Genomic DNA, 12,795 nt, shown 5'->3' with positions numbered 1-12,795 from the left:
CTTCCTCTCCCCCTCCCCTTCCCCACTCTCCTCCCTTTCCCTCATTCTCTCTCCCTCCCCACCAACCTCCCACCATTATCCCTGTTTTCTAGAGAATAGCATCAGAGAACTCAAGGGCCCTGGCACCTATGTTCGGTCTAGCAGGCCCAGCAGGTCCACCCCCTGCTGACACCGGCATCAGGGTTCTTCCTAGTGTCCCATGAGGGACCACATCCAGGATGTGCTCCGCTTTGCAGAATGTACCTTTCCAGTAGTCTCCTAAGGTCCTGCCCTACTTTGAGACACCCTCAGCGCTGTGGTCAGCACAGCTCCATCTTGGTGTGGCTCTGAGGAGGGGGGGCACACTTTACAGAAGAGGGCCCAGGAGCCACTTGCTGTGGCCCAGCCCCTGAGGCCAGCTTCTAGAGCAGTGTTCTCAACCTTCCTAAAGCTGTGACCCTTTAATACAGCTCCTCATGCTGTGCTGACCCCCAAACAAAAATTTTGTTGTTGTTGTTGCTACTTCATAACTGTAATTTTGCTACTGTTACGAATTGTAATGTGGGTATCTGATATGCAGGATATCTGATATGTGACCCCTGTAAGATGCACAGGTTGAGAAGCGCCTGCTGGAGAGCCTGCCGTGCATTGAGAGCCGTGCAGAACTCACTCAGCAGCTGTGCAGGGTCCCTGAGAAATGGCCACCAGTGGTGTCCATGCCCTCATTTCACTGACAGACATTTGTTAGGCACAACTTCTACAAAGCAGGGAAGGGACTGATATTTACCTGTTTGATAGCTGTTTCCTGACAGCCTCTCGTAGAAGCGTCCCCACAGCCTGCGATTTCCGGGCTCTCTGGACATTTCCTAGATGAGGGTATGGCAGAATGTGGTGTCGGTCTCTTCTCATCGCTGTGACCAAATCCCTGACAAGCGGTGGTTTGCGGGAGGAAGGCATATTTTTGGCTCATGGGATGAGGACACAATCCAGTCAGAGAAGAGGAAATGTAGGATTGCTTTCTCTAGACTTATGGTGTGCCACCAGTCACTGGGGACTCTTCTGTGATGGGGACCAAGGCTTAGGAGGTCCATGGGCACATGCCATATTCCAGAGACACCGGTTGTGCTGGTTCTCGGTCACTCCACTAGCGTCCAGAGCACCACAGACACAAGGCTGTTCAGGCAAGGAGGCAGCATCGCTCATCATGACAAGCCTTGCTCTCCGCAGCATCCACGCTGGCTACTCCAGAAATGGAGGAAGAATTGCCAAGCTTCTGCCTTGTGCAGTCCCAGCTGTTCAGGCAGGAAGGCTGAGGCGAGAGGAGTATTTGGGTCCAGGAGTTCAAGGCCAAAGTGGACAACAAAGTGAGACCCCGCCTTCTTTAAAAAGGGGAGGAGAGCTAGACATGATGGTGCACACCTTTAATCCCAGCACTTGGGAGGTAGGGGCGGGTGGCTCTCTATGACTTTGAGGCCAGCCTGATCTACATAGTGTGGTCCAGGCCAGCCATGGCTACATAGTGAGATCCTGTCTCAAAAAATAAATAAATAAATAATAAAAATAAATAAATGAAAATAAAATATAAGGGAAGAGGCTGTATGTATTTCAGTGGTAGAGAATTCGCACAGCGTGTGTGAGGTGTTGGGTTCAAGCCTCAGCACTGCCAAAATGAAATAAACAAAGATGGATGGATGGATAGATAGATAGATAGATAGGTGATAGATAGATAGATAGGTGATAGATAGTTGGATACTGGGTGGTGTGATAGCTCACACTTGCACTCAGGGGGAAGAATTACCACAAATCCAAGGTCAGCCTGAGCTACACAAGAAGTTCCAGGCCAGCCTGGGCTACAGATGAGCTGCTGTCTTAAAGAGAGAAAGAGCCAGAAATGGAGGGAGCAGGCAGAAATAGGACTATATTAGCATCTTTCTAGAGCAGCAATTGTGTAGACTAATGAGCTTCCCCACTCATTAGCAGTGCAAATTCTCCCATTACAAATAACCCATAAATGCTAATTAAGTTGCAGCAGATACTCCTTGAAGTGCTGAGCTGAGCTTCCAAGAAGTAAAGAAACAAGAAAGGAAAAGAAGTGTTGGGAGGGTGTGAGGACACAGGCCTGTAACTCAGCGATTAGGAGGCGAAGGCAGAGGAAAACAAGCATCAGGCTCAGACATCGCACTTTAAAAACCAGCACGTTACAGTTGGTAAAGACATAAGTTGAAAACTGAAGATAAGAAGGAAAGGGCTGGAGGTGTGGTGGCACGCACCTTTAACCCCAGCACCTGGGAGACAAAGGCAGGCAGCGCTTCATGAGGCCAGCCTGTTCTACAAGTCAAGTTCCAGGTCAACCAGGTCTACATAGTGAAACTCTGTCTAAAAAATAAAAAAAAAAAAAAAATTTAAAAATTTTAAAAAGTAGAAAAAGGCCAGAGAGGTGGTATTGCAGCACCTAAGAGGCTGAAGCAGGAGGACCATGAGTTCCAGGCCAGCCTAGGTTTCATGTAGAGATTCTGCATGGAAAGAAAAAAAGATAGAAGAAAACCAGCAGATTAACATGACACTAGAAAAATAAAAAATAATGAACCTGACAGTCGTAGCATACACCTTTAATCCTAGCACTTGGGAAGCAAAGGCAGGTGGATCTCTGAGTTCAAGACTGGCCTGGTCAACAGAGCGAGTTCTAGGACAGCCAGAGCTACACAGAGAAGCCCTGTCTTGAAAAGCCAAAAGTGGATGGATGGATGGATGGATGGATGGATGGATGGACAGACGGATGGATGGATAGAATAACGAGATGTTTGAAAATCAAATGATGGGCTGGAGAGATGGCTCAGAGGATAAGAGAACTGTCTGCTCTTCCAGAGGTCCTGAGTTCAATTCCCAGCATCCACATGGTGGCTCACAACCATCTATAATGAGATCTGGCGCCCTCCTTCGTTGTGCAGGCACACATGCAGGCAGAACATTGTAAACATAATAAATAAATAAATCTTAAAAAAAAAGAAAAGAAAAGAAAGAAAATCAAACGAAATTTCTGGAAAGGAGAAAGCAGGATGAAAATGATGTTGGTGTTCCAGTAGCCCGTTAGACAGAGAAACAGAAAGTACTGCAAGATCCATTTGTAGAAATTACCCACAATGCATCATGGGGGTAAGGAAGTAGAAAAAAGGAAAGAGGAAGTTCCTTGGTCACCTGATACAAAATCTGAAAGAAGAGGGGAGGGGAGAGAGGGAGTTCAATGCCGGAGAATTTTCCAGAAGTGGGTCCTGGGCTTCAGGGAGCTGCTGTGCCTTGTTAGTAGACTCTTGGAAATAAACACTGCTCGTGGAGAGCCACCGAGCAGGGATGGTTTGCTGCAGAGCAATGACTTCCACCTTTACTTTATATGCGCATGCACATAAGCAGCCCACCCATTCCCAACTAGATTGCAACCTTCAGTTTACCAGAAATCATATTTCCAAATTATACACACTCAATTAAGGGACATTATGGTGCCTGCCTAGAATCCCAGCATCTGAGAGGTGGAGGCCAGCCTCAGCTACATAGTGAGATTGGGGCCATCCTGGCTATGTGAGACCTTATCTATAAATAAATAACCTTTTTGATGGGAAAGCCAAGATCCTGTGTGTCAGCAAAAGGCCACATTCTTTTTTTTTATATATATATATTCACTTTACATCCCTATTGTAGCTCCCTCCTTCCTCTCCTCCCAATTCCACCCTCGTTTCCCTATCCCCCCTCCTTTCCTCAGAAAAGGGGAGCTGCTCCACCAACCCTCCCCAGCACACCAAGTTTAATCAGGGCTGAGCTCATCCTCATCCACTGAAGCCAGGCAAGGCAGCCCCATTAGAGGGAAGTGATTGAAAAGCAGGCAACAAAGTCCACGTCAGAGGCAGCACCAATCCACTTAGTAGGGGACCGACATGAAGATCAAACTGCCCATCAGCAACATATGTGTAGGAGGCCTAGGCCCAGTCCATTCATGCTCTCTGGTTGGTGCCTCCATCTCTGTGAGGCCCCATGGGCCCAAGTTAGTTGACTCTGTTGGTCTTCTTGTGACATTCTTGTCTTCTCCGGGTCCTTCTATCCTACACACGCACATGCACACACACACACTCTTCCACAGGGAAATATCTCTGTGGCAGAGAGACAAAGCCCTGGGTCCCATCCCTAGTAATAAAAAATAACAAATAGAAACTGTGTAGTAAGTCGTGGGCATCTCTTTCTCTTTCTTAGCCCTATCCGTTAACCCATGTTTGACACGAGAGGTTCAGATGTATCCCCAGACCACCAGGGACCAGTCTTCTTGGAATATTTAGGCTGCCAGGGTGTCTCTTACAACCACCAAACTGGAAGTGGCCATCTTTGTGGGTACCTGTGATCTGTTTGTAATAACTCAATTTCAGAAGACATCACAGTTGTCAAAACATATTTAATTCAAAATTGCATCAAATCACAAAGGGAAGTGAGGTAGGCAAGAGAGAGATGAAATGTAGAAATAGCCAAATCCTGGATGGTGCTTGCTGTGTGACCCAGGACAACTTTTGTAGGTCTCTGAGGCTGAATGTCCCATGGTAGAATGGAGGTGGCCTGCTCACCTTCCAGGATCACTTGCTCCCAAACTTTCCTAAAGTAAGAGGTGATGATGGTAAATAAATAAATATAACCAAGCATAGTGAGGTATGGTAGCACACACCTGTAATCCTAGCACTCAGGGAGGCAGAGGCAGGCTGATCTCTGTTAGTTTGAGGCCAGCCTGGTGTATAGAGCAAGCTCCAGGTCAGCCTGGAGTGCTGTTATACAGTGCTGTTATACAGTGCTGTTATACAGAGAAAAAGAGAGAGACAGAGACAGACAGACAGACATACACACACACACAGAGAGAGAGAGAGAGAGAGAGAGAAGAACCAGGCATGGTGGTATCCCAGCACTCAGGAGACTGAGGAGGATTACAAATTCAAGACCAGTTTGTACTATATATTGAGACTCTGTCTCACAGGGGGAAAAAATGTTTACAAAGGGTGTAGTAGGGATAGTGAGATGGCTCAGTCAGTAAAGTGCCTGCAGCTGCAAACATGAGGACCTGAGGATTCCCGTAAGACAGCCAGGCATGGCTGTGAACATCGGCTACTGGGGACAAGAGAAAGACAAGTAGAGCCTCAGAGTTTGCTGACCAGTCAGTCTAGCCAATTAGTAAGCACCAGATTCAGTGGCAGATCCTATCTGCAAAGACAAGGGAGACAGTAATGAAGGAAGACAGCCAGCGTCAACCTCTGGCCTCCACCCACATGCTATGTGCATACACTATACAGGGAGCCAGACGTGGTGGCGCCTGCCTTTATTCCCGGCACTCTGGAGGCAGAGGCGGGTGGGTCTCAATGAGTCCTAGGCCTGTCTGTCTACACAATGAGTTCCAAGCCAACAGAGGGCTATATAGTGAGACCCAGTCTCAATAAAGGGTGAGGGGACCGAAGAGGTGGCTTAGTGGTTCAGAGCATGTGATGCTCTTTCAGAGGACCCAAATTTGATTCCCAGGACCCATGTCCAGCCTCTCATGATCACCTGTAACTCTGGCTCCAGGTGACCCAGCCCCCTCTGGGAATCCACTGGGCAGCTGCACTCATGCGCACATATACCTGGACATACATATAATATATACTTAATCATAATTTTTTAAATAAAGTATTTTTAAAATAGTTATTTTAACAGCCCAACCCTAGCGTCCCTATACTCCCAGCTGGCTGAAAATTAGCTGGGCCGTCACCAGACACCAGCAGAAGTAGCCAGCAGACAGTGGCTCAGCCAGATGGTCCTCTCATCTCCACCATAGCACACAATCACATTTGATGTGATTTATTTCCCAGCCATGAAACTATACCCACTGGTTGCTTAAACCAACTCAAAGCTAGCTTGAGCCTGCCTGGGGTGGAGCAGCCAGGAAGGCCAGGTGGGACAGATTGATTTTGAAGTTCCTGGGGTGTGGTAATAGCCATCTCCCTCTGTGTGGGTATCAGAGAACAGAAAGGAAGGCTTAGTTGTCCGCTGGAAGAAGTCATCCTAAGTCCTGATCAGATGGCCAAACAGGTTCCTAGGTATTTCCTGCTGGGGGTGGAGGGTCGCAGGCATGGACCTCTAACCACTGCAGTCAGAGCCCCCGCCTTCTCCAACTCATCTCTCTTTCTTTATCGTTTTCCTCTCCCTTTATGGAGCGCATGTGTGAATACCTTTTCAGTGGACTTGGTATGTGTTAGACACAGCTCATATCATCTCCTTCAAGAGCCTTTCCTGCAGATCTGCAGCCCGCCAATGCTGCCCCACTCCCACCTTCTCACTCTGCACACATGAACCCCTGATGGGAGGGAGAGGATCCATCCACTTTGGTGCTTCGCTTCTCTGGCCATTTGGGGAGACGTTAAAAGCCCTGTGCGCACTGGCCTCCCTTTAACTGGGGCTGCTGTGAGGGAAGGGAGACTAGCAGAGGTCAGCCAGCTGTGCTGGTGTCCGTGGGTGAAGCTGGCTCCTGTGACGTGCTCTTTAAAAGGTTTGGTTTTAGAGTTTATACACACGTGGTTTTCAAGGCTGTTACTGAGAAGAGGATGTCCCTTCTGGATCAGGAATGGGTTTTAGAAAAACTGAAGCCATCTCTAGACCTCTAGGAATGCCAGGTGGTAAAAATGCCACCCCAAGACTCCAGGGTGAGCCTCCAGGAACACCAGAGGGGCAGCTGACAGGTATAAGCTGATGTCCAAATGCTGACAGAAGCAGAACTCTGAGCAACAGCATGAGTGTTCTTGAGGCTACTGAGCAAACACTTCATTTTTTAAGACTTCTTTTTCCTTTTCATTATATGTAGGGGTGTGAGTGCAGTTGCCCACGCAAGCCAAAAGAAGCTGCCAGGTCCCCTAAAGCTGGAAGTTTAGGTGTTCATGAATTGCCCAGGATGGGTGCTGGGAACCGAACCAGGGTCCTCCATAAGAACAGCAAGAGCACTCTTAACCACTGAGCCATCTTTCTGGTCCTCTGAACTGAGATGTGGCTCAGTGGATAGAGTGCTTGCCTAGCGTACACGAAGCCCCGAGTTTCATCCCCAGCGCCTCATAAACTCAGAGTGTTGGCCCAGACCTGTAACCCCCATCGTGGGGGAGTAAAAGGAAGGTCAAAAGTTCAAGACAATCCTCAGCTAGTTCTAAGCTAACCTAGGATATACGTATGCGATCCTGTCTCAAAACAAACAAAAACAACAAGATGAGAATGTTATGTTGTGGTATGTGTATTTTCCCAGAATTAAATTTTTTAAGGCCAGGGATGGAGGATGGCTGTGGCAGAGCATCTGCTTAATACACACTTGAAATTTTAAAACTGGTGCTGGCGTGTTGGCTCTGTGTGTAAGAGCTCCCACTGTGCTTGCAGAGGACTCGGGTTCAGTTCCCAGCGCCCTCATCAGACAACTCACAACTTCCTATAACTCCACAAGATCCAGTGAGCCCTCTTCTGGCCTCCACAGCCACCTGTACTCTCATGTGCATACTCACATACAAAACACATAAATAAAAATAAAATATCTTTTAAGAGAAGATGTAGGAACACTGACAGTTAAATGTTCTTGCAAGCTTTGTCTGCAGTTACCATTATTTAATCTCTTTTGGGGGACTTGGTTTTGTTTTTGAAATAGGGTTTTGTGTATCTCAGGCTGGCCTGGAAATAGCAATACAGCCAAGGGTGGCCTTTGTCTTAATTACTGGTTCATTGCTATGAGGAGACACCATGACCAAGACAACCTATTAAAGAAAGCATTTAATTGGGGGCCCGCTTGTAGTTTCAGAGGATGAGTCCATGATCACTGTAGCAGGGAGCATGGCGGCGGGCAGACATGGTGCTGGGAAAATAGCTGCCAGCTACATCTTGATCTGCAGGCAGAAGGCAGAGAAATAGAGGGAGCTGGAAGCCCACCCCAGTGACACACCTCCTCCAGCACGGCCAAGCCTCCTAATCCTTCCTAAACAGTCCACCGGTTAGGAACCAAACATTCTAGTATATGGGTCTGTGAGGGCCATTCTCACCAAACCACAAAAACCGTGAACTTTTGATCCTCTTGCCTCTACCTCTCAGATCCTGGGCTTACAGACAGCTGCTACCGTAGCCACCTAGTGTGTGGATGGAACCCAGGGCTTTGTGCAGGAGAGACAAGCACTCTACCAACCGGGCCTCATCCCAGCTTTGTCTTCCACTTCAAACAGATCACTCCTGGGCTAGAGAGTAACTGAATCACTGAATGCAAAGAGAACTGTGGAAGGAAGGGTGCCTGACCATGCATAGAAAGTCCCGATAGGGGAGGGCGAAGGCTTGACTGACAAGCTTTCCTTTTCAACCAGAGCATGACGCCTCCTTAGTGCCAAAGTTATACCAGGATGGAGGACCACCCACGCCCAAGGTAGAAGCAGAAGGTGAATAAAACCTAAGGAGCTGCTTCAAAATAAGAAATACAAGCACAAAAGCTGCCCGTGTCTGTGACTTTTGAACTTGAAGATAATCTCAACTCTCTTCCATAAGAATATGAATATTTATGAACCTGTGCGGGCGGGGGATGAAAGGCACAGGCCAGGCAAGTGCTCTACTATTGAGCTGCATTCTCAGCCCTGTGGGCTGCATTCTCAGCCCTATCTCCAAGACCTTGAGCTTTTACAGGAGGGAAAGCCGGAACCAGGCAATGACCTTTGGTGGATACTGTCCCCACAGCAAAAGAACACCAGGGCCATTAAATGTTCATCTCCCTGGCATCTTTCTAATTTTACACTTATTTAGCGCATGCATGCATGTGTTTGTGTGTGTATGTGTGTGTGTGTTGTGTGTGTATATGTATGTATATGTATATATGTATATGTGTGTATGCATTTACATGCTTCTGTGTGTATGTGTGTACATGCATGCCTCTGTTTCCATGTGGAGGTCAGAAGACCACGTGAGTTGGTCTGTCCTTCCACCGTGTGGGTTTCTGGGATCAACTCAGGCACCTTTACCCACTGAGCTATGTCATCAGCCCTCTGGCATCTTTCATTGGTCTTGAACAGTGGGTGCATTCAATACTGGCTCCACATCCTGGGGGCTGCTGGGCACTGAAGGCGCAACCTGGTAAGAAGTTTTTCTTTCCAATATAGGCCTTGCGCAAACTACTGAGAGCAAATCTTCTTCAAACCCCATGCATCGAGCAAATCTTTTGAATGAAGCTCGTCTGATAGTGGAAAGAATGGGCTCAGTGAGGCAGCTGCTGGCCATGCTTCAGCAGCGTGAAATGAGTGTCCAGCCCAGCCTGGTTTCCTCTCACTCTGGACTGTCACAGGAGGCTCAGTGGTCCGTCTCAGTTCAGGGACAAAGCAACTGCCTCTTTAGGCTTCTCTCCCTGACTCTCCCTGAGCTAAAAGTTTGCTCAGAGACCCTGCAGTTGTCCTCGCTGGCTACAAGGAGAAAGGGCAAACAGAAGCACCTTAGTTAGAGGGGTCCAAAGAGGACACCACCTGCCCTGTGTCACCCAGCAAGAGGTTGGCAGAGCTAGGGGAAGCTGCCCTCCTAGCACGTTTTCCAGGACCGAGATGAATGCGCAGCTTCTGGAGCGCACAGGAGTTAGATTGCTGAGGCAGAGCTACGGGTGCAGCATGGGGACAGGTAGGCAATCAGGCCTTCGCACTGCGTGCTCACATAGAAGGCCTATTCCTGGGCCTTGATCTGATCCCCAGCCCAGCCTATCACCATCAATTTTCTCTTTTAGGCTCGGAGATGTTAAGTATCTTGATTTAAGTCACAGAGCCCGGAAGTGGCTATGTTGGGATTTGAACCCAGTGTCAAACCCCAAATACTAGCTGTCCTATTCACTCATTCATTCATTCATCTTGAGTGTGTGCTGCAGTAGGCCCAACCACACAGCTGTGACAGGCTCATCAAACCCTGGTGTTAGAAGAGGAACAGAGTAGTGAGCTCTGTGTGACAAAAAGAAAACAGGAAGGGCCAGGCGGCGGCGGCAGCAGCAGCAGCAGCAGCAGCAGCAGCAGCAGTTTACGAATGCTTTTCATCCCAGCACTCAGGGAGGCAGAGGCAGGTGGATGTCTATGAGTAGTTCAAGGCCAGCCTGGTCTACAGGACAGCCAGGATAACACAGAGAAACCCTGTCTTGAAAAACAAAAAGGAAAAAAAATAAAAATAAAAAAGACAGACAACAGGAAGAGACAGTACCAGAGTGAGGGGGTATCTGCCTCCACTCGCCACAGTAGTTCTCAGAGAGTGACCTGTGTGTCCATCTGCAGACTGCCAGTCTCCAGTGTGCATAAGCTCCAAGCAAGGCCGCCTACAGGACACCCGAAACTTCTGGTAGACCAGGCCTAAAATATTCTTGAACCATTATGTCAGAGTGGCTGATAACTGTACTCCCCTACACTCCAGAAGCCATCACCCCATCTCTCCAGGCTGCTCAGCTGCCAGGAAGCTGCTCTTGGAAGGCTTCAGTGTCTCCCCTCCTGGTCTGCAGTGGTGCAGGGCCCAGTGGTCTCTCTGAAGGGGGACAGGTCATCCGATGTTCTCAGTGGGTGTGAGATTCTGGGTGGTGGAAGGACGCCCTGTTTCCTACTGGGGCTGTGTCACTCGCTGTCTATGTGGCTGTGTGGTGTTTACCCTGATTATGACAGTGACGCTCTGCAGGGATAGATCAGGCAGGTGAGGGGTTGACTCAGGGCCCGGAACCGGGTAAGGATCAGTCCCCATCAAGACCCACTGCATCCCGGAACACTGACAGACTCCTCTGTGATCTCTCACCAGATTGCCAAGGCATCATTGAGGATGTGGTCCTTCTGGGTGCACCGGTAGAAGGGGACCCCAAGTACTGGGAACCGTTCCGGAAGGTGGTGTCTGGGAGAATTGTCAACGGCTACTGCAGGTCTGTCTCAACCTCATGCTACGGGGAGGGGGGGGGGGTTCCTAGTGTGTCTTTTTTACTCCTTCTGGAGAAAAGACGTCTCTATGCTAGAAGGTGCCAGAAGCTGGTCACAGGCATGTCAGCAGTGTGGCCAGGGTCGGGAGCTCAGATCTGGGAGGCATCCTACCCTACAGGGTAGCTGTTGGCAGGGGAGGCCCTTGCAGCACTTACCCTATGTCAGGCCCAAGGTCACCTGCCGGGTGACTGCAGATTGGAGATGGAGGAAGAAGAATGGGGGTGGCACCTGAGACCCAGAAACAAAAAGGGTCCAAGTGGAAGCCCTCCAAGGCTAAGGCGTGCGCTTGTGTGCCATTGGCAGTGGAGGTGTCTAGGCTCTGTTTTTTGAACATGATTTCTGAGCAGGGGCGGGAGGATGGAAGAAGCTGGCAACGCAGAGAGCCAGCACCCTGGGCAACAGGCCTTCTGGCAAGTGGTGGAACCTGGGGGTGGGGGAGGAAGTGGGGGAGCAGCCGTTTGGAGTCTGAGGAGAGGCCCTCGGAGCTTCATTCTGAGTTGAGAACTCAAGCTCCAAAGGAGCAGGCCCCACCCTAAGCCGTGCAAGTGTGTCCTGTGTTATATAGGCTACAGGCTGATTGGCTATAAAAATCCCACACCTCATGAATTCTGAACACCACTGGTCCTTACAGTTTTGGATAAAGGACCTGCAGTAAAAACATAGGATGGTGACCAAGTAACCTGCAGAAAGTGACACTCTAAGCTCAAAATCAAATGAGGGAGGCTCTCATATAGCTCAGGCTGGCTTTGAACTCCCTGTAGAGACAATGATTCTCCTGCCTCCACCTCCCAAGCGTTATGATGCACAGACGTGCACCACCGATCCTAGTTTATACAGCGCTAAGGACCAAAAGCAGTGTCTGTGCATGCAAGGCAAGCTCTCTGCAGGGTTCAGGGGTCAGAACCTGAGGGGCAGGTGACCCAGAAACTCCAGGTGCCAGCGGAAGGCAGAGCGGATAGCGGAAGAGGGCCTGTGATGGATGAGCCTACAGGAAAACGTGAGATTCCCATTTCAAGGGGTTCATCTCAGGAGGGGAAGGCAGAGGCGCCAGCTGGAGGTCAGAGTCCCTCAGAGCATCCAACAGACCACCCTGGCGCCCACATGCCCCCTCAGCCCTTGGAGGCTGAAGTGGAAGGATTGTGGGTTTGAGGCCAACCCAGGCTGCGTAGTAACTGTGCCCAGGGGTCAGTTGCCCGGGGGTCAGAGGCCCAGCCTGCCCAGGCTCGCGCTGATGGCACCTGTCTCTGCCGGCAGGGGAGACTGGCTGCTGAGCTTTGTATACCGAACATCGTCTGTGCAGCTCCGGGTCGCAGGCCTACAGCCTGTTCTGCTGCAGGACCGGAGGATGGAGAATGTGGACCTGTCCTCCGTGGTGAGTACTGGCCTGGCCCTCCAACGGCCCCCCGTCGGCCTGTGTAGGAGGACACCAGGCCACTCCAGCACTTGGAGATTGTACCTGCCTCCTGCTGGCTCTGTCCCAGCCTTTCACCATCCTGTAATCGTCAAACTGCTGCCAGGCAGGAACTGTTGTGCCCCATTTACAGATGAGGACCTCAAAGCTTAGAAAAATTCCTGTCTCCCCAACTAGCGCTTCGCAGGGCTGGATCCAAACCCCTAGAGTCCTCAAATCACCACCCCTAACCCCAACACCTTCACTCCAGATGACCAGGCAGAGCTGTCCTCCCTCTAGAGATAACTAGAGCAAGCAGAGGACTCAGGTTCAGGGCATGGGCTAGACCCAAAGCAGCAGACACTCGTGCCCGGCAAGCCAGAACATAAGCCAGGACTGAGCCCATCATGTGGGATGCAGGGCCCAGGGTTCTGGGCTCATGAGTGC

At 49.8% G+C, this 12,795-nt stretch overlaps 2 protein-coding genes across 13 annotated transcripts in view; one reads left to right on the top strand and one right to left on the bottom strand.

Moving 5' to 3' along the window:
• Window positions 1-12,795, top strand: part of Tmco4 (transmembrane and coiled-coil domains 4) — a 76,069-nt gene that overhangs the window by 59,248 nt on the left and 4,026 nt on the right. For all 12 annotated transcript variants that reach the window (XM_060379192.1, XM_060379198.1, XM_060379196.1 and 9 more), the window contains 2 exons: window positions 10,786-10,903; window positions 12,213-12,330. In XM_060379192.1, the coding sequence (XP_060235175.1) occupies window positions 10,786-10,903; window positions 12,213-12,330 (236 nt within the window). The remainder of the gene's footprint in view (window positions 1-10,785; window positions 10,904-12,212; window positions 12,331-12,795) is intronic.
• Htr6 (5-hydroxytryptamine receptor 6) overlaps window positions 4,334-12,795 on the bottom strand; it is a 28,850-nt gene continuing 20,388 nt past the window's right edge. Inside the window, exon 4 of the transcript XR_009590540.1 lies at window positions 4,334-4,609. The gene's annotated coding sequence lies outside the window, so the exon portion shown is untranslated. The remainder of the gene's footprint in view (window positions 4,610-12,795) is intronic.

This window comes from Meriones unguiculatus, chromosome 3 (genome assembly GCF_030254825.1).
Source record: "Meriones unguiculatus strain TT.TT164.6M chromosome 3, Bangor_MerUng_6.1, whole genome shotgun sequence".
NCBI classification, from domain to species: Eukaryota; Metazoa; Chordata; class Mammalia; order Rodentia; family Muridae; genus Meriones; species Meriones unguiculatus.
Note: the sequence above shows the minus strand (reverse complement) of the source record. Positions and strands in the feature narration are given on the sequence as shown.